This window comes from Cebidichthys violaceus, unplaced genomic scaffold (assembly GCF_023349555.1).
Source record: "Cebidichthys violaceus isolate CVI_PGR_0920_01 unplaced genomic scaffold, fCebVio1.0.p SCAF_4, whole genome shotgun sequence".
Classification (NCBI taxonomy): domain Eukaryota; kingdom Metazoa; phylum Chordata; class Actinopteri; order Perciformes; family Stichaeidae; genus Cebidichthys; species Cebidichthys violaceus.
The window spans coordinates 2,520,874-2,544,658 of record NW_027176594.1 but is presented as its reverse complement, the minus strand read 5'-3'; the positions used below and the strand labels follow the sequence as shown (position 1 = coordinate 2,544,658).

The 23,785-nt window shown below is 38.7% G+C and overlaps 3 protein-coding genes across 5 annotated transcripts; all 3 read left to right on the top strand.

The window, feature by feature from the left end:
• Positions 1-604: 604 nt before the first annotated feature.
• Positions 605-5,823, top strand: LOC137885212 (lipopolysaccharide-induced tumor necrosis factor-alpha factor homolog). Of its 2 annotated transcripts, XM_068727380.1 has the most exons (5): positions 605-666; positions 3,054-3,219; positions 5,046-5,138; positions 5,263-5,470; positions 5,573-5,823. In XM_068727380.1, the coding sequence occupies exons 2-5, from the start codon at positions 3,081-3,083 to the stop codon at positions 5,676-5,678; spliced, it is 546 nt and encodes a 181-aa protein (XP_068583481.1). In that variant the 5' UTR covers positions 605-666; positions 3,054-3,080; the 3' UTR covers positions 5,679-5,823. The 2 variants fall into 2 exon arrangements, with proteins under 2 accessions (XP_068583481.1, XP_068583482.1); XM_068727381.1 differs by lacking the exon at positions 5,046-5,138.
• Positions 5,824-7,741: 1,918 nt separating this feature from the next.
• Positions 7,742-13,435, top strand: zgc:136472 (uncharacterized protein LOC678514 homolog). Its single transcript, XM_068727067.1, has 11 exons — positions 7,742-8,008; positions 8,467-8,667; positions 9,269-9,393; positions 9,527-9,664; positions 9,966-10,073; positions 10,821-10,946; positions 11,044-11,241; positions 11,339-11,459; positions 12,408-12,589; positions 12,847-12,936; positions 13,189-13,435. Exons 1-11 carry the CDS (start codon positions 7,828-7,830, stop codon positions 13,270-13,272), a joined length of 1,554 nt encoding a protein of 517 aa, XP_068583168.1. The 5' UTR covers positions 7,742-7,827; the 3' UTR covers positions 13,273-13,435.
• Positions 13,436-14,989: 1,554 nt separating this feature from the next.
• Positions 14,990-22,953, top strand: LOC137885454 (synaptogyrin-3-like). 2 transcript variants are annotated; one of them, XM_068727742.1, is made up of 5 exons: positions 14,990-15,174; positions 16,762-16,996; positions 17,238-17,383; positions 20,244-20,487; positions 22,784-22,953. In XM_068727742.1, the coding sequence occupies exons 1-4, from the start codon at positions 15,070-15,072 to the stop codon at positions 20,469-20,471; spliced, it is 714 nt and encodes a 237-aa protein (XP_068583843.1). In that variant the 5' UTR covers positions 14,990-15,069; the 3' UTR covers positions 20,472-20,487; positions 22,784-22,953. The 2 variants fall into 2 exon arrangements, with proteins under 2 accessions (XP_068583843.1, XP_068583842.1); XM_068727741.1 differs by lacking the exon at positions 22,784-22,953 and having other exon boundaries at positions 20,244-21,281.
• The last annotated feature ends 832 nt before the right edge of the window (positions 22,954-23,785 follow it).

Genomic DNA, 23,785 nt, shown 5'->3' with positions numbered 1-23,785 from the left:
TCTAGTCATGTGAATATGTCATATTTATTTGTTAATGTATTTAATTTTTGGAAGACTTTGGGGCTTCCGTAGCTTATAACTGCGTCGTACTAAATAAGGGGGGTTAAAGTAAAGAGCTGGACGTTTTCATGCCTTTCATCGTGTTAAAAAAGTTGAATGAATGAAAAAGTCTTTAGCACAAGAATTCATAAAGAATAGATTAAATAATTCCCATTACACCTTTTTTGAACCAAGATACTGTGAATACTTGGTGATTACTATGTAGCAGCTATAAATGCAACGACTCACAGGTAATCATTTGTTTGTACTCAAGTTTTCTACAGAGCTATTAAGTTATTTCTTTATTTTCACTTGTAGCTTTTCAAACAATTACTGCATAGGTATCCAGTTTTGATTCCATTTTATTTATTGGTGAAAAAAAAAATATATATATTCTAAGCAAGAATTATTATATCATGTCATGGTAATTGCTGTACTATAAATAAAGTGCCACCAGAGAATGAGGTTGCAGATTCATATGAGGAAAAGAAGGTGAGTAAAGAGGGTTTGGTTTTCAGGGAAGTCAAATGTTTCTAATTCCAGAGGAGAACAGGTTCAACAGGCTTCGCTGTCACGACTGTCACCAACATGGGACAGGATTCAGCCGAGCTTCCTCACATATCCAAGGTAAGACCACTGCTCTGATACATCTCACACATCACACTGTTTAATTAGCGACAGAGGACACATACGACTGTCAACAGGTTGTTTGTTTATGACAGAGACAGGTCTGATCGTGTTTGGATCAGATCACGGCTTTGGCTCTGTTTGCATAAGTACAATAAGTCCCATGTGAGCTAAAATGACTTGGCTGCATTCAGCAGGTGTGCTTGACGGCTGATACTGTTGGTTTGACGTGTGTTTGATACGGATATCAAACACACGTTTATATAAAATAAACGTGTGTTTGTTTTTGAAACAACAGATATAAAATACTGTTGTTTTTAGGAGGCTGATTGGCATTAATGCATATTTTGGATAAGCAGCGATGTGGAATCGCATGACTCAGCATTAACTGTGTTCATACTATAGTAACATTGAGTTCTTTGAACTATTGAGTGTTTTACTGAGCTTTTGGGCTGTGTTAAGATCATAGTATGACGTACTATAATAAGTAGTAATACTTAATGTAGTGGTGGAATGTAACTAAGTACAATATTGAGGTACTTAACTTGAGTGTTATGCTTCTTTGAATTCTGCTCCACTACATTTATCTGACAACTTTAGTTCCTAGTCACTTTGTAGATTCAACAAATAGTTGATGATGTATTATTATGGATTAAGCTACAGCAGAATAGTCCAGTGAAATAATAGGTATTATTTTGAAATGGTCCATTCTGAATAATTAGTACTTTTGGTACCTAAAGTGGATGCTATTACCTATGTACTTTTACTAAAGCAAGATTTGTGTACTCAGCCTTTTATTTGGAGCAATTTCAATGGACGAATGAATGCAGGACTTCTACTTGTAACAAATAACACTACGTTTACTAAAAGATCTAAGTTCCACCACAGCAAACATGTAGGTACTGCTGTCCTCTCTGAATCTACTTTACAGTATTTGTATTTGTGTATAAAGTGTTCCTGAATTTTAAATGTTACTTAGTCTACACAATATTGGCACCAGAAGAGGAGATGAAATTGCCAATATTTATTTCAGTAATTGAGACAAAATGAACAGGATGTCTACTTTGTCTTTGTACTGACTAAACAAAAATGCCACAGTGTGTCACGTTGAACCTCACCAGTTCAGACTGGTGAACACCCTGATCCCAAGCCTGCCTCTCTCTATTGTTCAATCTTTAGCAGTTGGGGGAGGAGATGAGACCGGTTACTCCTACAACAGAATCGAGCTGCCTAGTTCATTGTCCTCGCATACACTGGGCTGGTAGACTGAAGCAGCTTTTGCCAGTTAGGAGCTCAATATAGATGGCAGCGACCGCCACTTGGTGGAGCACGTGAATAGAAAATCTAAGTAGAAAATCTGGAACTAGAGTCCGGATCTACATGATGTGATAGACATGTGATAGCTTTCAGTTAACTGAGTGCAACGCTTCATTAGAAAGCAGTAAAATGTTCAAAGACACCCTACAATGTAATGAAATCCTTAAAAAAAAAATTCTGGATCTGAATCTACACCGACAAAAAAATAATCTCTTGTGATGATCTTAACTTACTAGACTTTAAACTCCTTGTTCAGTACCTGGTGAATGGAGATGATCTTTCTCCGGTCGTCCACTGACTCCTTTAGGACTTTGACTCTCTCCGAGTGGATGCTGTGACCAGCGGTGCTTCATGGCTCACAGACAGCTGTTATTTCTGGTCTCAATTCAATCTTTTTGACAACTGAGCGAAAAACTGTTTGTGAGATGTGTCTGAAAATGGACAATGAGTTACATTTATTTAGTCAAACAACAAGCGATTCGTTTTTGGTTGCGGCTCTAAATCCAGTTGAGGACACAGGAATTTAAAAAAAAATACTGCTTCCAAGGTTAAGAATGTACTTTAATGCTTAATCTCTTGTTCCATAAGTTTTCCAATTTCATTTAAATCGTTTTTAAGATCCTGCTAACTAACAGATGAATTAACACTTCCAAAATGATAGGATAAGATGGAACTTTATTTATCTTATAGGAAATTATTGTGCCAGAGTTTGACCAAAGATTTCAACAGAAGAATAACAAAATAAACAGTAGAATATAAATATAAACATATGTGAACAATAGAGAAATAATGTGTAAAAGAAAGTAAAAAATCAACTAAAATAGAAACAGTAACATACAACAACAAAAGATTCAAAACAAGAGTAAAAATAAAACGTGTATAAGAAGTAATACTAACACCATTGCCGAATAGAAAGTAAAATAGAAAAGTAATATTGTGCATGATATTGTATATGATGTTAAAGTAAAAAAACATCCTCATGAAGACAATTGTAACTACAGGTTTTTTCTAAAGTAAACACCATCAGGTTCACCACATGTGAATTATCCGCCTCTCCTCTCTGTCACTAGCTTCCTGTTTGACTGGATGATCTCCTGATGGAACCCCCTCCATATGAAGAGGCCAGTCTACACCCTCCTACTCTGGGCACAGCATCATTCAACATCCTCCCTCCCTCCTACTACCACGTCTCCCTCCACTCACCCCCAACACCTCCTCCCACCTATGTAGAAGCAGGTAAGATAAAATCTCTCTTTCCCCATTTATTTCATCCACACCAAGCCGACTAAATCTGAAAAATGCATCGTTTGTTTCGATGTCCCGGCCATCTGTCCACACTAAATTTGTATTTCCTCTCATCCGAAAACTGATCTTTCTTAAAACAGTATGCAGGATGGATGAATCTCAAAATGAAAAAGCATGAAAGATGATTGCAGAGAGCAGAAGGGAGCAGAAGGGAGCAGAAAGGAGCTCTAAGGAGCTGAGACTGAGCAAAGTAACCAGGCCGTCTGTCCCAATTTTAAAACAACTTTTTTGTGTGGAAAGGTTTTGCGTCCGCATTAGCCTCCATGTCGTTTATGTAGTGATGTCAGTCCATAGAGAAACGCCTAAACAACATGAAACGACTAAATCTCTTCTTCTTTGCCCTCTTTTCAGTTGGCAGCAAACATCTGGTGAGGACTGGGAGGGACAGCCCACCTAATCAAATCATTATTTCATGGTCGAGAAAGACGTCTTCTGACAAAATCAACATGAATGCAGATTCATGACAACAGCTCTGCTGCGCAATTAAAATGAGCGATCACAGATATCACACATATTCATATTCCCTCCCTGGGCTGGCTTACATCGTCGTTTTGGTGAAGCGCCGTTTACCCCTGAAACGTTGGAGTTTTAAGATTCGTACGCTCTGGAGGTTGTTTTGATAAAGCTGCGTAAAACATTTTATTCAAATAGGGGAATATATAAGTATTATAAAACATATTTAAAAAACACCATTGAACAGCAATAAAATAAGAAATAAAACATCTACACACAAGCCAAATGATACAAATTTGCACAAAAAGTGCAAAGAAATAAATACTGAATGGAATTACATGATCTGTATGATAATGTATAGTATGCACCTGTAAAGAAGACTATATACTGTAAATATTGCATGTAGGATTTATTTTGACAGTGACATATATAAAATAAGTGTAAAGATATAATGTGTGACGGCAGCAGTAGATGTCTTTGGTGTTAGAGGGTTATTGACATTGTATGACTGAATAACTGTTCATCAGAGCGAGGCCTGTGGGAAGAGACTGATGTGTTTGTGTCTGGTTGTTTTCGTACAGTTTAGCTTAATCTGGAGCGAGGGGAAAAAGATGCTTTTACAAATTTAATGTGGACATATTGTCACGGAGGGAACTCTTGATGAGGACTCGGACGCAGGTGTTAAGGTTCAACTGACAATCTTTTATTTACAACAAAAAGGCTCAGGAAAATCCCTGGAAACAAAACCTCTTTTAGCGAGGCAGGAAAACAAACTTACAAAAGCAGAACTAAAAACTCTGATTTAACTCAAAGAGCAGTAAAGTAAAAACGGCAAAAGCCAAACCAAAAATCACTTCGCAAGGAAGGTATAATGCTACAAATAAAAAAGCTCTGATTCTACTCAAAGAGCTGGATGATCAAAAAGGCAAAATGCAAAACAAGGTCGCTCTTACAGAGGAAACTAGAAACAAGAAACGAGAAACAAGAACGGGATAGACAATACTCAGGCTTGGTCTTGCTGATATCATGAGGCGGGTGTGCAAGGCAAAAGGACATGACACACTGGCACAGGACAAGGGGAGACGCAGACTATAAGTACACATGAGGGAAGTGGGGGAGCAGGTGGAGACAATCAGGAATCAGGGAAGACAATCAGACTGGTGACACATGAGGAAGGGCAAGGAACCTGAAACGAGAGGAGAGTTAATTTCCAAAATAAAACAGGAAGTCACAAAACAAACGTGGAGACAGGACAAAACCCCAACTTGACATACAGGTGTGACACATACTTTTTTTTTTTTTAGTCAGAATCCAGCCTGATCCTTTTCCTGTACTGACTGTGCCGACTGCTGGGACACCACAAAACTATGGAACCATAATTCATCCACTGACACAAAGTATTAAAGCTACATCTTTACTATCAATCTTAATTACACAAACCAACTGTGTGGATGAAAATAACATTTTACGTCTTTGCCCCTGACATCCTCCTCTGTCCGTCCTGTGCCTTCTGATTACCAGTTGGTGGAGCACCGTCCGCCCGCAGTCGACAAACTCAGCCTGCAGTAGTGACGACGCAGCCGCCGCCTGTTCCCGTCTCTGTGACACATCTGGGAGACGTCCCTGCTGTGGTACGCTGCCCACACTGCCAGAGAGTTGTCACCACTAAAGTCACATACAAGCCTGGGAGTGCCGCCTGGTGCACATGTGTGCTTCTCGCAATGATGGGGTGAGACAAAGACACACACACGTGCTTGAGCATTTAACATCACAGAGCCAAACCAGCGTTAACGTCTTGTGTTGTGTCTCTGCGTGTTTGTGTTTGTTTCAGGTTGATCTGTGGCTGCTGTCTGATTCCGTTGATGATGAAAGGTCTACAAGATGCACATCATTCCTGCCCACAGTGTAAAAACAAACTGCACGTACACACAAGGTGACACTGTCAGGATTAATATGGCTCCCAATACCACTCATATTTCTGTCACAACAGGAATAAATAACATATTGTCATAAGCTAGGAATGGAAACAGCTCACTGCCCATCTACACGGGGAAGCAAGAATGTATTTAGATGATGACAAGTGTGTGATCTAATATATATATATATATATATATATATATATATATATATATATATACAGTACACACTAAACATAGTGGTATAGGACAGAGGAGTAGCTGAAGTTTTTAGAAGATTTTATCTCTGTAAAACTTGAGACAGTTTGAATCTGCGGGAATTCAAATTCCGCTGCTGCTTTTCACTATGAAGGAAACAATTTCCATCTTTTAACCTACAGGGGGTGACAATATAATACCAAAAATATTTAATTTTCAATTTGAATATGATCTTTCTTTTATGATACATTTTTTGACATTTTAAGGCACAGCACAGCACACACACATTTCTAATACATAGGAGGAAGGTAGGCTTTTGGCACTTTTGACCCTCTGTAAGAATGTATTGTGGGGGTTTACAAGTAAATAAATGAAGAGGAAAAGAATACTGAATCCATCCTTGCGTGTGCATACGGCAATATTTGTGCCACCAGTGTGCAGGATGCTTTACAACATTACAACACAGAAGACATTTATGATGAACATGATGATGTCCAACCCAGGGATTTAAGTCATAGTTGTGTTTATGTTTTTTTTGGACAATTGTATTTTCTATAGAATATTTAAATACTAAAAGAACAAAATCTTTGTCTTTTACCAAATGTATATGAAGCTTACATTCATGTTTACCTTAATGATGGAGAAGGAAACTTGTCCAGACTTCAATAGCAGACATGATTGTCTTTGGTAAATCAAACAAAGCCTTTTGGAAAACACATTGAGTGAACATGCTCTAATTTAATTTTCTGCATATTTATTATTTTAATGGCCCTGCACATCTAACTCAACCCCACACAGGTGATTGACTTAAAAAACTCTTAAAATAAGACTTTATTAGTGCCAGTGGACCTGATGTAATTCCAGCTCTGCATTAACATGAGAAGGTCTAATCAAGCAGTGAGTGAACTCACCTGTGTGGGTGTACAGAGCCTTTAAGGTACAATCTGTCAAATATTAGCACAGAATTGGAACCTAAAAACTTAGATTGATTGACAAAACTTTTAATACAAAGAGATCAAGACAATAACTAAACAAAGTTTTTGGTTGCTGTAAACAATATTTACATTAGTAAAGTTTACTCTTATTGATAGGTTTATAATTTAAATGTATGATGAGTTGAGAAACACTAAAGTCTTCAGTTGTGTACACTGTGCTTAACATGTATCTTGTAAAAATACAGATGTATTTCCTAAACTTGTAAACTATTCCTTTAATGATATAGACTTGATATAATAAAGGCCATTCTTAAAATGAATAAACACAAAAGCAGTGTGATTGATATTCGCTGGAGGGCAACCCTTCATATATGCTGTGAAATCGACCTGACGTGAAGACCGGGTTGTGTTTGAAGGATATCTGTGGTGCCTGTGCTGCTGAGTCTAAGCACTCCAATGCAATGACTGATTAAAGCACCTGCTTCCCCTGTCGTTGTTGTAGTAATGTGTGACACTCAGTATCCCTGCCAAGTTTGATTCTTTTTCTTTCTTTTTTTAATCAAAATGTTGTTATGTTATTATTTATCATTCTATCATGTTGATAGGGAAATAAATATGGTCTTGGTTACTTTGATGATGCTGTCAAGGTGTTTTATTTTTGTAACATCTGTGGAATTTTTCATTTGCTTGAGCATGTGTTTGGTGAGTGCATGCTTCCATTTTGACCTTGGTGAGGCTAACGGTGTTAGGCAAAGGGTATTTAGATATTAGTGATATACTTGATATGAACGGCAGCCAATAGCAGAGATACAGCAGGGCTCAGATAGGGAAGTTAATCAGCTACAGACTGGTGGGTCTAGTCGGCTGATAACAAAAGCATTCACAACTACCACCTCAGCACTGATACACACACACACACACACACACACACACACTTGCACACACACGCATATCAGCCCTTCATTTCACCACTCCCACCATACCTTTGTGTCAAGATTGCTCGAGTGTCCAGTTTATCAGTCTGTAGGTGAACAGTCATGAAGACGCTGTTGCTGCTGGGGGTGACGGCCTTCTGTCTCTGTGCGTATGTCGCCGCTGACAAACAATCCAAGCGACAAGCAGACAAATTGTCCCCGGAGGAGGATGAAGTTTTACAGCTGAAGAAAGGAAATTTCAACAGGGCACTGAGAAAACATAAGCAGCTGCTGGTGCACTTCTGTAAGTTTCACACAAAGACACACACAGCTTGCTCTTGACCTACACGTTTATATGTTGACTGTGAGCAATGACACCATAAGAGCTACTTAATGGTTTGAAAAGTGTCTTATGGATTGCAGCAAATTTACCATATCCTTATTTACTTATTCTTTTTATTGTCAGATGTCAAAGAAGAACTCCAAAATGTAATTTAAGTAAAAGTAAAAAATCATGCATTTCAAATTTGACTAAGCTACAAAAGTATTAACATTAAAATATACTTAAAGTACTAATTTAGTAGTTTTAATTTTAGCTTGTGAATTTCGCTTGTGTGTTGAGTTTGTATTATTACATATTAATATATCTGAATCTGGAAAGCAACTAAAGTTATCAAAATAATGCAGTGACGTAAAAAGCTCAGTACGTAAGTAAAGTAGTACTGGGATGAATGTACTTACTGTGTGTCTTTCTGTGTGTAGATGCTCCTCTGTCTGGAGAAGGCCATCGCATCTCAGCCGCGTTCGAAGGCGCTGCTGCAGAGCTTCAGGGGTCAGAGGTCAGACTGGCCGTGGTTGATGTGGCAAAAGAGAAAGACCTGGCGAAAGAACTCAATGTGACCGGCCTCGCCACGATCAGGCTGTACCTTTCTGGAGATAAACACAACCCTGTGACCTGTCCTGGTACGTCTAACTACTCAAAACGTATAGCACTCTAGAAGGGGGGGCTTAAGGCCCTGCTAGCCCCTCCCTCCCGCCGCCATTGACACTCGCTAAGAGTCAGAGGAGAAAACTGTAGTAAGTCGACCAGAACTGGGAGAGGATTAGCTTAGCTTAGCATAAAGGCAAGCGGGAATCATCTAGCCTGACTCTCTCAACAATTAACATTTAATTTCTCGTTTGTTTAATCCTAGTGTCTTGTCAGGTGAGACAACCAACAGAGACTCCAGGAAGTCGCAGCTACAAGTTGCCAAAAAATAGTTACAGCACGTAAAATTCACGTGTGCAGATTAAACGTGATGAAATATAACATGTAAACCGGTAAGCTTCGTATTCTTCTTTGGAGAGAGCCATGCTAGCTGTTTCCCCCTGTTTCCAGTCTTTATGCTAAGCTATGCTAATATTGGATTTAGCTCAATAGTTAACACACGGACATGAGAGGGAAATAATTATTGTCGTCTAACTCTCAGCAAGAAAGCAAATGTGCAAATTTTCCAAAATATCAATAAATTATTTCTTCAATATCAAGGATGAAAATGATTGGTTTTCCTGGATTGTGATGAAGTTCCTCAGAGCACGGCGTCCATCTTAACCTGGCTGAGAAGGAGAGCGGGGTCTGCTGCGGACCTCATCGCTGATCTTAGCCAATCAGAGGCCTCAGAGGAGCTGATGGTGGTTGGCTTCTTTAAGGTGAAACCATCTGTTTAATTTTACAGCTTCTCACTTGTGTTCAGTCAATTATCTGAATAACAATTTGCATTTTTCTTTTACGTGTGTGTGTGTGTGTGTGTGTGTGTGTGTGTGTGTGTGTGTGTGTGTGTAGGAGCTGAATCACGAGTACGTCCAGGTGTTTTACAATGCCGCCGTCGAGCTTCCTGATGTCAACTTTGCTGTGACACAGAACGATGAACTTATCACCAAATATGGTCTCACACATGACGTTGTGCTGCTGTTGAAAAAGGTACTTTAAATACAACATAAGCCTCCGACAGATGGCTGTATTTGTGTGTGTCTGTGTTTTCTTAGTGCTGACTCAATCCTTTGCATTTTGGATGCAAGGGATTGGATTTAAATAATTGAACCATCACATAAAGCTAGTAGAATATATTAATTCATTCATTGCCCTCTTACCTGTGTTTGTTTGTGTGTGTGTGTGTGTGTGTGTGTGTGTGTGTGTGTGTGTGTGTGTGTGTGTGTGTGTGTGTGTGTGTGTGTGTGTGTGTCTGTGTGTGTGTGTGTGTCTGTGTCTGTGTCTGCTGCAGTCTAAGCTCATCCAGGCTTACAAAATGACGCCTCAGACATCCAAAGAGATGCTGATAATTTTTATCACTGTCTACCAGATGGACCCAGTCACTGAGTACACGGGACAGGTAGAGTATTAGATGCATGGTACATTTTCACACACATACTGTATAACTGCTCTACTTCCAAATCTGGAAATGTTCTCTGAGTTTGTTTTTTTTGCATTCAAACTCTAATTCAATCGGTTGCTTCACCTTTTTAATACATTAAATCATTTCTATAGTCGTTGTTAGTTTGTGTGAAGGTCCAATACCTCATTTTGTATTCATATTAAAAAATATTTCTATTACATAAGTAGTGTTAAGTAAGTAATGTAGTATGACATCTTTGTTTCCAGAATGAAAGGCTCACTCCCTGTTGGACTGAAGGGTGGATGTAATTGTGATGGATCATTGTAAACAGCCAAATGTGCATATTATAGATGCGGGGTAACTTTTGGGATATTTCAGCAATCTTTTGTGTGTTTAGATCACACTTAAAGAAACTTAAAGAGGTCTCTGTTGGCCTTTTTTATGTTTTAAAACTTTGATTTGTTTTTTTTCCCATTGCAATCCACTGTAAAAACAACTAAACATGAATTCAAGCAGTGTAACTAACTAGATGTAAACTGCTGTAGAACTATGGTGTAGACATAAATAAAATAGCGTGGCTTTGTCTTCATTCATCTTGTTATGAAAAACCACAAAAAAAGTTGAATTCCCCAAAGCAAGACAGCATGTATCAACGCAGCTGATATTTAATTTGACAGTTTGTGTTTGCTAAAATCACATCCTCTTGTTAATGGAGATGTATTTATGTTATTCTCTCTCTTGCAGACAGCCACTCAGATATTAACATCCCCTGTGTTAAACCACGCCCTGCTGTTTGTCAACAAAAGCTCTGCTGCCTTTAAAGAGATCCACACTGCCTTCAATGGTGCTGCAGAAGCGTTCAGGTTGAAGGTAGAAACCAAACAAATTATTTCTTACAGCAGCACTGAGACACGTATTACAATAAGCCGATGGAGTACTTCACCTTTGCATGTGTATTTGTATTCAGATTTTGTTTGTGTGGGTGGATGTGGATGAGCCTCGTAACGGCAGGCTGATGGAGTACTTCCGGGTTCGGGACTTCGAGGCTCCTCTGATCCGACTGGTCAACCTGACGGACCATGTGACCTATCACCTGCCCTCTGACACTCTGGATGTACAGACCATACAAACATTCTGCCAGTCCTACCTAGAGGGCAAGGCTAAGGTAACGCTCTCATTCAGTGTGCGACACATATAACAGGAACTGGAGAAACAGCTTGAAACAGCCTGATATGAATAACCTGTTTGTGTTAATGTAACAGCCTAAGATGCAGAGTGAGCCGATACCTGAAGGATGGGACAAACAGCCGGTGAAGGAGCTGGTGGGAATGACTCTGGAGAAAGTCGGCTTCAACCCCAACAAGACTGTTTTTGTCCTCTTCTGTATGTAAATGCACTTTTTATTTCAAAGCTACCCAGTTAGCTTTGATGTTTCGGAATTTTGGGGTTTTACCTCAGCCAGAGGGCAGGAAGGAGGAAGAGACAATAGTAATGGTGCAGCAGCTAGAAGTATGGTGAGGGCAGGAAGGCGGAAGAGACAATAGTAATGGTGCAGCAGCTAGAAGTATGGTGAGGGCAGGAAGGGGGAAGAGACAATAGTAATGGTGCAGCAGCTAGAAGTATGGGGAGGGCAGGAAGGGGGAAGAGACAATAGTAATGGTGCAGCAGCTAGAAGTATGGTGGAAGCTAAGGTGGAAAATCCCAAAAAGTGTTCAGGAAAAGTGTCTGGGTGCTACAGATTATAAAAAGAAACTCGGCATTTGTATTATGGATTAAAGTATTAAAAAAAATAAAAAACGATCAATGGCGGGGACAAACACAAATCACATGGCGAGTTCAGCTGCAGGCATTCGTCATAAGCACGCATCCACAGCTTTGTGTAATTGGAGGGGGAGAGTATAGTTCCTCACTCCAGCTTTAAAGTTATAGTAATCTAAGTTCCTCTCAACTCCAGAGAGCATTTTAACATCTTTCAGCTCATTATCTTGATTTTCCAGACACTTTACTGTTCATCAACACTGATTATTGTGATTTTAGCTTGTTTTGTTTTCCCCAAGTGGCTTTAAAGATAAATTAATGCAGGTTTAAATATGCAACCAACTAAATTTGCCCCGAAATGTTATTACACCTTCAAATCAACAAATGCATGCTTCCTGGCACACTACCTTTTATCACTTGCCTGCTGTATTGAAAAAGACTTGAAACTAGCGACTGAGATCATAAACTTTTCTTTGTGCTTTCTTAGCTTCCCACTTTTTATGTTGCAACTTGTGTCGATTGACACTTCAAATCATGAATCATAAATCTCTTACTACTTACTGTGTATTTCAGATCTTCCCTACAGTGCGGAGTCCCGTGCTCTGTTCCCACTGTGGGAGGAGTTGGCCGAGGCCTTGAAGGAGCGAGAGGACGTGGTCGTCGCTCGCATCGATGCCTCAGCCAATGACATCAACATGTCAATGCAGGGCGGCTACCCATCACTCTGCCTCTTCCCTGCTCTATATGCTGAAAGAGTAAGGAGCATATCCATGATTATCTTGTTTGTTTTGTAATATATCCCATGAGTCTTATGCATAAAATAACCTAATTGTTATTGTCAAATGACTGCTGAAAATGAAGGATTATATGTGTTACACTCTGTGGGGTAACACATATAATATATATATATATATATATATATATATATATATATATATATATATATATATATGTATACTTGGCATATATGGAGGTAATAATGGGCAGTATGTGATATCTGTGTTCCTGTCAGGTGGTGGTTTATACTGGTAAGAAGAAGGTGAAGGACCTGGTGAAGTTTGTAGATAAAGAGATGGAGAAAGCCAAAAAATACAGAGTTACGGTAAATTATAGCCCCACAAACATCAACATCACTGCAGTGTTTTAAAGTTTGTGTGATTGTGTGTGTGTGTGTGTGTGTGTGTGTGTGTGTGTGTGTGTGTGTGTGTGTGTGTGTGTGTGTGTGTGTGCATGTGTGTGTGTGTGTGTGTGTGTGTGTGTGTGTGTGTGTGTGTGATTGTGTGTGTGTGTTTGCGAGCTGCCTTTTTTTTAAATCTCTATGTTAAAAATAAACGTCTTTCTTTGGTGTCTCCAGGAGGACGAAGACAGGAGGAAGTACATCGAGGCTGTAAAAGCTGAAGAGGCAAAAAAAGCCAACAAAACTAAAGACGAGCTTTGATGCAGAAACAAAGAGAGTACTGTGTGTGTGTGTGTGTGTGAGTGTGTGTGTGTCATACCTTTTAGTCAGTACTCTCTAAACACAGATCTGGTTTTATCTACTCAACCAAGCTGTTATTAACTGTCCAATCAAATCCAATAAAATGTCTTTGGTTAAAAACTCAGATGGTTACAAGACTTTTTATTAATTCAAGTAAAAAGGTTCTTGACAGAACTGTAGACTAATAATAAAAAATATAGAGCTCGACCGATTTTATCTTCAGATATATACCGTATTTGCTAATATGTTGGCCGATAAGTAACAAAAATTTGCAGCACAGAAATGGCAACGATGCGTTTGATGTACTTTAGACCAGAGGTCTTCAACAGGGGGTCCGCGACCCCTAGGGGGTCCACGGAGGTACTGCATGGGGTCCGCGAAATTTTTGGTTGATTAGACAATTTTTTATTTTTTTTTCAAAACATGAATCTGTCCATTATTTTAATAGTTCAGTATTGTATGCAAGATAACAGCTATGTTTATGCATGGCAGTGGCACTAATAGGCCATCACTCATTTTCGTTTCCACATTTATGTTTAAAATAAAACGTCAATTTGAATAGCTTGTATGCATGATTATCATACAAGGTATGTTTATACATGGCACTAGGCCCAGTTTAATATAAAACACAATTTTATACAGTATACTGTATATAGTAGGGGGTCCCTGCTCCATCTCTCCATCAGTTTGGGGGTCCTTGGCCTGAACAACGTTGAAGACCCCTGCTTTAGATACAGTATTCCCTGTTTGTCCACTAGGGAGTGCTGACAAATGTGTTCTGTAAAATGTCCTAAAAAAAGGACTATTATCAAAATGTTTGATAATAATAATAAAAAAATATATTTATAGTTCTTTTCATAATTCTCAAAGACACTAAACTTAAGTTTAAAATGATCATATAAAACAACACACTAAAAACATCTAATACACGAAACACATAAAAGCAGTAAATTGTTAATCTAAAGGTTAATCTATATTTTTGGTTTAGTTACCAAATCCTATAGACCAAAACCAACACTGATCCTTCTAACTAGTGGTGTCCTTGTAGCCAGCAATTTTAGATATTATATATTTGAATTTGATAACTTTCAGGCCCTGAAATAATGAAATAAAAATACTCCCTATTTTCCCACCGGAGTGAATTGTTCCTTGCAGTGTGGCTTTGCTTTGAAACGGTATTTAAATGTTCATGTAGTGGAAATTTAAAGACATTTTTTTTAATTCAACAGTTAACTGAATATATAATATGTAAAAAAAAGAGAAGAGAGTCTTTGGGGTTGGGGTTTTGGCTTATCACCTGGTTACAGCCCTGCTGATATGCCATTGGTCAACACTCTTTGCATGTTTAAAAATAAAAACTTGAGTCTATTTTAATCACAATTTTGCTTAACATCTGTTGGTTAAAAACGTTAGTTTGTCAACAATGGTTGTATCATCATCTATCAAAAAATATCGCTCAGCACTAAACTATAACAAAAGCCTGATAAGGGAAATTATAGGTTTGTTTAATACATTATTTTTGGACAAAACCAAATATTTCTCTTCATCCGCCTAACATCTAAAAAAAAAAGGCAGAACTCGTCATAATAGCATAATGTTAATTGACATTTGAAATTCTGCGGTGCAGCTCTGATCCGCTCCCAGTGACGCGGTGTGACTTCACACGGAGGCTGGAGGAGGACGCCGCCGCTCCGCGCAGCTCTCTGACCGTCTCCTCTCGTTCTCTCGGCGGGCGTCAGGCTGCACATTGCCGGAAGGATGGAGCCAGCGGGAGCGTACGGCGCCAGGAAGGCCGGCAGCGTCCCCTTCGATCCGGTCGCCTTCTTCACGCATCCCCGGACCATCCTCAGACTGATGTCGTGGGTGAGTAAGCCTCCTCTGCAACGTGTGGGTTGACATCAATGGACAGGCCTACCTGCCCCCCCCCCCCCCCCCCCCCCCATCTGTCTCTCTCCCATTCACATTGTTTGTGTCTCTCGCGCTTTGCCTTTGTGTCTTTTTTTGTCGGGATTCCTAAAAAAAAATGTATGTTTTATAAAAGGCTCAATATCTTTGAATTAGATATCTGTTGTGCAGCTCGGTCTAATACATATAAATTATTTCAGAAATGCAGCTTCTGGCTGGAGCTCGAGGACCAGCGTCTGATTACCATATATTTATCTGGAGCCTCTTTGTGTCTAGATAGCGCTGTGGATGTTAATGCCCCCTAACCAGAATGTAACACCTCTCTATCTGTCTCTCTGGTGCGATGCTGTGCAGCTGTGAGTCACCATACAGCATTGAAGGAACAATTTGGTTTTAAAGGAAGCATAGCAAGTTAGAAGCACATAATAAGCCGTCTCTTTCTTTCTGTCTCTGTTTCTCATAATTTAATTCAGTTCAACATGATTTGTCATTACCATTGTGCCACTGCTTAAATGAAACAAAGTAAAATAAATCAGTAAAAGCAAACCCAAGTCAAGACGAAGCAAAAGAAAAAAACAACTTGCATCAGATCAGTACAATAAATAATTAAAAGACATTAAAATGAATTGCTGTAGCGATAAGGGCTGTGAAGAGCCATTGTTTTCATGATCAATTAATAATGCCAAGGATTTTCTCAATGATTAATTGTTTGTAAAATGTGCTAAAAGAAAAGTGTTTTATAAAATAGATTATTTTCAATCAATTCAATGTTTCATTTAATGAGACTTTGAGACATCCGACACTGATACTTCTGTAATCAACCAAATACAACTGAGGTAAATGACGACTGCTCAAGTGGGCAACCGCTCAAAGACCCAAAGTTCACTGTTTGGCAAATATTATTGTGATAATTTCATCTCTGCAAATGTATTTGTTAATATGTTTCGCTTTTTGTTTCCGAAATGGCAAGTAGGGCTAAAACTAACAGTTGTGTACATTGTCAATTAATATTCCAATTATGTTCTCAATCAGTCCACACAAAAATAGTGGAAAATGTCCATCAGCAATTTCCAAAAAGCCCAATGTGATGTCTTCATAGTTCTTAAATGAATCAGCATTTTATCAAATTACAACTAGACTAACTTGAACGTAGGGCATTCAGCATTGAGGCCCTCTTTTTGTTATTGTACATTTGAAAAACTGAAAATGTAGTGAGGCTTCACAGAAACAATGTTACTCAAGGATATCTCAAAATGTTTGCAAATAAAACTGAAACTGTCTGCATGCCTCTACCCGTAAGAACAAGTGGAGAATGTGTTGTAATTTGGGTGCACTGACCCTTTAAGAAGTCTTGAAAAACTGGATGACTATTTTACAACAACCACTATCCACAGCACACACACTTGAACATTAGCTGTGTTTGTACTGGTGTGTCTGTGTGTGGTATGTATGAGGAATGAAAGGCATTCAAACACCAGTGTGAGTTCATTCTCTTCTACCTGTTACAATAATAAAACAGCTCACTTGTCTTGTCTTCCCCTGCAGGTTTTCTCCATGGTGGTGTTCAGCTGCATCGTGAACGAGGGCTACATCAACATCGGCAGCGAGCGTTTGCTATGCGTCTTTAACAACAACGCTGACGCCTGTAACTATGGTGTTACCGTGGGCGTGGCCTGTTTTCTGGGCAGCATCTTTTTCCTGATCCTGGACGTTTACTTCCCCTCCATCAGCAGCGTCAAGGACAGAAGACGGGCTGTAATGCTGGACCTCGGCTTTTCTGGTACATAATATACAGACAGATACACTGGTGGAAAATAACTAAGTGCATTTACTCACTTACTGTACTTCAGTACAATTTTGAGTGTGTGACAATCTTAGCATTGTCATTGTGAGCGTACTGACGATAGCAATAATAAAATAAAATCAGTATAAGCTTTCTGATAGAAGAACGTTTGTTTTAAGAGATTTAAAAGGTGCTGCACATTACCTTTTTTTCGGACCCCTCTGTGTCCCGCCTCTAGGTCTTGCAAGCTTCCTGTGGTTCGTTGGCTTCTGTTTTCTGGCCAATCAGTGGCAGGCTACCTCACCAGACGAGCTGCCGTTGGCCCAGGGCGCAGACGCTGCCAGAGCCACCATCGCTTTCTGCTTCTTCTCCATCCTGACCTGGGTGCGTATGCTTATACCTGTTTGTCTAAAACCTATCCTCTGTTTGTGTGTACATTCATGTGTGTGTGTTCATCATCATCATCATTATCATCATCATTACTATCATCATCTTGTTTGTTTGTATGTGTGTGTATTTCAGGGTTATCAGTGTATGCTGGCAATGAACAGATTTAAGAACATTTCCTTCATGGAGGACAAGCAAAGCCTCTTACCAAAGAGCCTTCCCACCCTCGCTCTAGTCTAACCACACACACACACACACACACACACACACACACACACACACACACTTGTATATTGAGGAAGATTATGTAGGTTCAGGTTTCCCTTATGGATACTAGTTAAGTAGTAGAATTGGCGGATTCAGAGTAGGGGTTTTCCAATATTAATCATAGCGATGCTCAATGCTGTGATCCACTGTTCTTATGTGTTAAAGAGAAACTTATTGTTAGTTTTAAATTACAGTTTGTTTCGAATCACTAATTTAGACTACAGACTTTTAGAAAAATGGAAGTAAAAACAATCACATCTCGTGGATTTGTTGGGCTTGGTGGCCCAAAAGTTAGAGTTTTTTGAGTTTGATCCACTGACAAGCAGGATAAATGTCGGTGGGGAAAGTGAAAGAGCAGTGCTTGCAAGTCCTTTTTTGCAACCATTAAGGTGCCCTTGAGCAGGGATCTTAACCACCAACTGATCAGTTAAGCTGCTCAGCAGCCAACAGTTCAGACTGAGGCTCCACTGGGAAGTTTCGAGGTGTGAATGTACATGTGGGGATGTGAACAGAGTGTTCTTGAAAAGAAGCTGCTCTCAGCGAAACTGAAATAAAAACATTTGCAATGCCAGAGGACGGACAGAGACCGGCAGATTTATTATCCATTGACAACTGGGGCCTTGCTAAAACAATTTCATCACCAAACTAAAAGCAGCCATTTATCTCACTGTCAGAGGGCATAAAGAGGTTAAGCTGTAATTGTGTCAAAGAGGTACAGTATGTAGCAAAAGACATCCTTTTCAGCTTGCTACGTCATTTATTTCCAATGGTTCTGTGGTAATTGGTTCCAACATTCTTCATAGAGGATTTATAGCATGTGACAAGGAGCCTAATCAATGCTCTTGTGACTGTGGCTCTGGACTCTAAGCGGAAGCCTTCTGATTTTACACATTGAAGCTGGTTTACTAGTCATGAAAAGTTCAACTTAGCATGTGAAAACTGTTGAATAACGTTCGGTTAAGTCATGGTATTTATACAGCCCTATATCACACTTTACAATCTGTACAGCATACAACATCCTCCATCCTTAAACTCTCGCTTCCAATGTGTTCTGGCTTCCTAACCACTGATGAAATTACCTGAGTGTTGCATTAGGGTTGTTTCATCTGCTAACATTTAGCAAAAAATCTGCCTTAGTAACTGGGGGCATGGAGTTTTAAAGAGGGCAATTTACCAAGCATGGATGCTCTCAAGCTGCATTATGGGAAACAGAGAACCTAGCATTTTAACACACTAAGGACCAAAAGTCAAGGCCTTTGCTACCCTGATCTCTTCTCTGTCCTCTGTCCTCCAACTTTATGAACGTATAATACTAAATCTGTAAACTTCTCTTTGAATAACAAGTGACCTTCTGTTCCAATCTTCAATCTTCAGAGTGACAGCACTTTCAACCAATCTGTGCACATTTCCAAGATAATAGCCCTTTTCCACATCATCATGGTATCTGCTTTTGTGTCTACTGTTTTGTTCCCTTTGGGGACGAGTTCCTGGAACTCAATTCAGGCACTGCTCAGGAGATTATAATAAATGCTCCAGTTCTAGGAACTCTCAGAAGTTGCAGGTGTGTTCTTACATCACAACAAGGACAACAAACACAATAACATTAACCACCATTGAACCTTATATTGAATCGGACAATCGTGCTATTAAAAAGACCAACAATGGAGAACGCTTTTCATAAACAGCTGGAGTCAGAGATTAACAATGAAAGGGTGCACCATTCGATTTCTTTGAGTCCGGCAGAAATGTGGATTGCAACACACAAACAGTTAAACAGTGCAGGGAAAAAGGTTAGAAGGATTAAACTAAGATTAAAGAAAAGTTAACGTTTTTGCAATGTTCTTCACAAGACCCAACTGATCCTTAAGTGATTCGATACGCTGGATTAAATTTTTGGTTACTGACCAGCTTTTTTGTATTTCCACACTTCAAGTTTGTAAATGCTGTATACAGTGGACCCAGAACCAAATCCTCAAAAGGTTCCTAAAAATGTATGTTTTGGGAATCCCTGGATCATGGGTTGTATATGTTTTGATTTCTGTGATGGCAGACAAATATATCTCAACAGCTATTGGATGGATTGCCATCAAATTTTGTTCAGAAATTCATAGTCTCTGTAGGATGAATCCCACTGATTTTGGTGATGCCCTGACTTTTCATCGAGGGCCATAATCAGATCAAAGTTTCCATTCATCCAATACTTTGGTTTATGACCAAATACCTCCAAATGTAATTACATTATCATTAGCTCCAACTTTGTGTTTAAGGCTATTTGACGAATGCTAACATGCTAACACACTAAACTAAGATGGTGAACCTGGTAAACATTATAATCTCGTAACAACATGTTGGCATTGTCATTGAGAGCATGTTAGCATACTGATGTTAGCATTTAGCTCAAAGAACCGCTGTGCCCAACAAGCTGCTAGCATGGCTTTAGACTCTTCGTCTTGCTGAGAATAAGTGCTGTAACAGTGGCTCTAATGCAAGTCAGTTTGTAAGTAACAGCCTCTGCTAATGCGTGTTTGTTTGTGTGTGTGTGTGTGTGTGTGTGTGTGTGTGTGTGTGTGTGTGTGTGTGTTACTAACAGGTTGTACTGACGCTGAGTGCACTGCGGCGCTTCCTAACTGGCAGCAACACGAACTTGTTCACATGGCAACACCTGGATCCTCCCCTCGGCAGTGCTAGAGCTACACCGTACCCCATCGCAAACGGAGCTACCATAGTAACCACCAACCCCTATCAAGCGCCCCCTTTCACTGAAACCCTGGACCCCCAGAAACTCACACAGCAGAGACCTGTGGCTCCTGCCTTCTAGAGACAGACAGAAAGAGGTGTGTGTTGAAATACACTGTGTTCGACGCGGGCACAGACAACGTCCTGCCTCGCTGATTAGTGGCTTTCATTCCTCTCCTGGGATTGGTGGGCTTTTTGGGTCATGTGAGGATGTATGATCTATTTTCACCATGGCAACTGCTGGCTCAGCTTAGTTAGTAGAAACTCTCTGTGTCAAGAATTGTCTTCTTCTGCACATGCACACACAGTCTCTCACACACACACACACACACACATTGATGCACGCAAAGACAGCTGTACTCACTCACACCTGGATATATATGTGTACAAGTGGAAACACATTTATGTAACACATTTATAGAAACACGTTTATGTGTGTGTAGATATACAGTATATATACACACACACACATCTGGAGGCACACACATACACTCTGACTGCATGTTTGTATGGAGAGATGCAGAATAACATAGATATAGATCTGTGATGATGCTCCATCTGCCTTATACAGGGATACAAGGTCTTTAGTGAAGAAAATATGAAGGACCCTGGAGCGTTGTTTATCTGCTTCTGTTTGCCCTCAGTCAGTCGGACCCATCACAAGCTGCTCTGCAGAGATGTGGCCTCCGATCAGGTGAAATTGAGACTGAATGGCAGCTTGACCAGTAGATTGCGATGAAACTAGTGCGGGGTTGGCAGAAATTGTTACATTTCTCTTGGCAAGAAAACAAAGGCAGGATAGCTTAATGCATTCTGAATTCTATAGTGTTTCAGTGTGAAATATTCATGTGATTAAATATTTTATTGTGATATGCTGAAGTGGTAAAGTGAAATATGAAAAATAAAATCTATCCACCACCACTATCAGAGCTGTGAAAGTATTTTTGTTCACATCAACTTTCAACATTTTGCTTCTTGCAATATGAGAAACTCCTTTTAGTAAAAGTATGTATTGAGACCTAGATCCAACGATGTGTTATGCATATTAATCAACATCTACTGGAGGACTATAATTAGAAAGTGTGCTTGAATTTATTAGCAGCAGCAGGCAACAGCTGTACTCTATGTTGACTTTATTCTTGGATTAAACGAATAATGTCAAGGGGTCTACACAGGGTTCTACCCGGTTATGTTCAACAACACGCTGTATGTGTATGATAAAAAAAAATTATGATAAAGTATACTAAAGGTTGCGTAAAAAGTGAATGTAACTCTATGACTTTTTTTAACATACTTTACCAAAAGTATACATCGACTTTCTTACTCAAAAAAAGTTGAAAAAAAGTCATAGTATAGTATGTAAAAAAAGTGAAAGTATAGTATGTTGACAAAAAGTCATAGTATATTATGTCACAAGTCATTGTATGGTAGGTTATTACTTCCTCGTCTGTGTCTGCATTTGGTTCTAACTACAGTCTGTGACAATATGTCAATAATTGACAAAAAAAAAGTCATAGCATAGTATGTCCAAAAAAGGAATTATGTAGTAAGGTAAAAACAAATCATCAAAAATTCATAGTATGATATGTCGAAATAAATTCATTGTATGGTAGGTTGTTAAAAGTCCCAAAAATTCACGAATAGTATCTTTAAAAAGTCGAAAAAAGACTTAGTATAGTATGTAGAAAGAGTTACAGTAGATTGTGTCAAGAAAAGGAAAAAAAAGTCATAGTACAGTATGTCAAAAAATTTAAAAGAAAAAGTGATATTGAAAAAAGTCATAGTATATTGAAAAAAGTCATAGTATATTGAAAAAAGTCATAGTATATTGAAAAAAGTCATAGTATAGTATGTCAAGAGAAGTCAAAGTAAAGTATGTTGAAAACAGTAAATAAAAGTCATAGTATAGTATGCCGAGAGAAGTCAAAGTAAAGTATGTTGAAAACAGTAAATAAAAGTCATAGTATAGTATGTGAAACAAAAATGTATATTATAGTATGCCAAAAAAGTCAAAGTAAAGCATGCTGAAAAAAGTTGAAAAAAAATCATAGTATAGTATGTCGAAAAAAAGTCATAGTATAGTATGTTAAAAAGTTGAAAAAATACATAGTATAACAACTTTTTTTGTCATACTATACTAAGAATATTTTCAACATACTGTACTATGACTTATTTGACATACTATACTACTTATTTCAAATTCTTTCAACATGCTATACTATGACTTTTTACTCAAAAGAATATCTACCCCGGCTTTCCATTCACTCATCACCAGATCGTTGTTGCAATCACAGGGGTAGTTAGTCGTTCTTGGCCGCTTAGTAATCTTGAATTCTGAGTTTATTCCTTGTGTTGTTGCTTGCCTGTACTTACCTTGTCTTCCTGTGCCCACAGTGGATCATCCTCTCCGGTTCCCCAGCCTGTCTGCCTCGTCAGCGCATTCAACTCCCTGCCACGCTCTCACCCCTCTCTGCCTGCCCTGCCTTTCTCCGTCCAGTCACCCACCCTCGCCATCTTACCCTCGGTCTCCGCTGCTCCATATCACCACCCATTATCCCCTCAAAATAAACCTGTCACTTTTATTACTTCCTCGTCTGTGTCTGCATTTGGGTCTAACTACAGTTTGTGACAATATGTTGATAATTGACCAAAAGTCATAGTATAGTATGTCCGAAGAGGTCACAGTAGAGTATGTCAAAAAAAAAAAAAATTCATAGTATGGTATGTCAAAATAAATTAATTGCATGGTAGGTCGAAAAAAGTCATAACACAATTCGTAGTACAAGATGTCAAAAAAGTCAAATTACAGTATGACCAAAAAATACATATAAAAGTCAAAGTATGTCGGAAAACGTCATAGTATAATATGTTGATAAATGTCACAGCATAGTATGTAACACAAATCGAAAAATAGTCATACTATAGTATATCAAAAAAGGCACGGTATAGTATGTCAAAAACGGTAGGAAAAAGTGATCGTATAGTACGTCAAAAAATAAATTCATAGTATAGCATGTTGAAAAAAGTCAAAGAAAGTCATAGTATATTATTATGAATATAGTCATAGTATAGGATGTCGAAAAGTCATAAAAAATCCATAGTGTAGAATGCCGAATTAAGTAATTAAAAAGTTGTATGTCAAAAAAATTCATTGTATGGTAGGATAAAAAAAGTCATAGTTTTGAAAAAAGAAAGAAATTCGTAGTAAAACAGTAGGACAAAAAATATCTATAAAATCTAAAGTATAGTGCGTCAAAGAATTCATAAAAAAGCCATAGCATAGTATGTACAAAAAAGTCATACAAGAGTATGTAGAAAAACGCCATAGTATAGTATGTTGAAAAGAGTTTTTAAAAAAGGCATAGAATAGTAAGTAAAAAAAAAAGTCATAGTATA

What these genes read in the sequence shown, in the direction of transcription:
- LOC137885212 (XM_068727380.1), top strand. Translation starts at nt 3,081, where the DNA reads ATGGAACCCCCTCCATATGAAGAGGCCAGTCTACACCCTCCTACTCTG. An exon ending in AATTCATCCACTGACACAAA is followed by an intron (nt 5,139 to 5,262) that starts GTATTAAAGCTA and finishes TCTGATTACCAG; the next exon opens with TTGGTGGAGCACCGTCCGCC. An exon ending in GTGCTTCTCGCAATGATGGG is followed by an intron (nt 5,471 to 5,572) that starts GTGAGACAAAGA and finishes TGTTTGTTTCAG; the next exon opens with GTTGATCTGTGGCTGCTGTC.
- zgc:136472 (XM_068727067.1), top strand. Translation starts at nt 7,828, where the DNA reads ATGAAGACGCTGTTGCTGCTGGGGGTGACGGCCTTCTGTCTCTGTGCG. An exon ending in TGGTGGTTGGCTTCTTTAAG is followed by an intron (nt 9,394 to 9,526) that starts GTGAAACCATCT and finishes GTGTGTGTGTAG; the next exon opens with GAGCTGAATCACGAGTACGT. An exon ending in CTGCTCTATATGCTGAAAGA is followed by an intron (nt 12,590 to 12,846) that starts GTAAGGAGCATA and finishes TGTTCCTGTCAG; the next exon opens with GTGGTGGTTTATACTGGTAA.
- LOC137885454 (XM_068727742.1), top strand. Translation starts at nt 15,070, where the DNA reads ATGGAGCCAGCGGGAGCGTACGGCGCCAGGAAGGCCGGCAGCGTCCCC. An exon ending in GCTGGACCTCGGCTTTTCTG is followed by an intron (nt 16,997 to 17,237) that starts GTACATAATATA and finishes TCCCGCCTCTAG; the next exon opens with GTCTTGCAAGCTTCCTGTGG. An exon ending in TCTTCTCCATCCTGACCTGG is followed by an intron (nt 17,384 to 20,243) that starts GTGCGTATGCTT and finishes TGTTACTAACAG; the next exon opens with GTTGTACTGACGCTGAGTGC.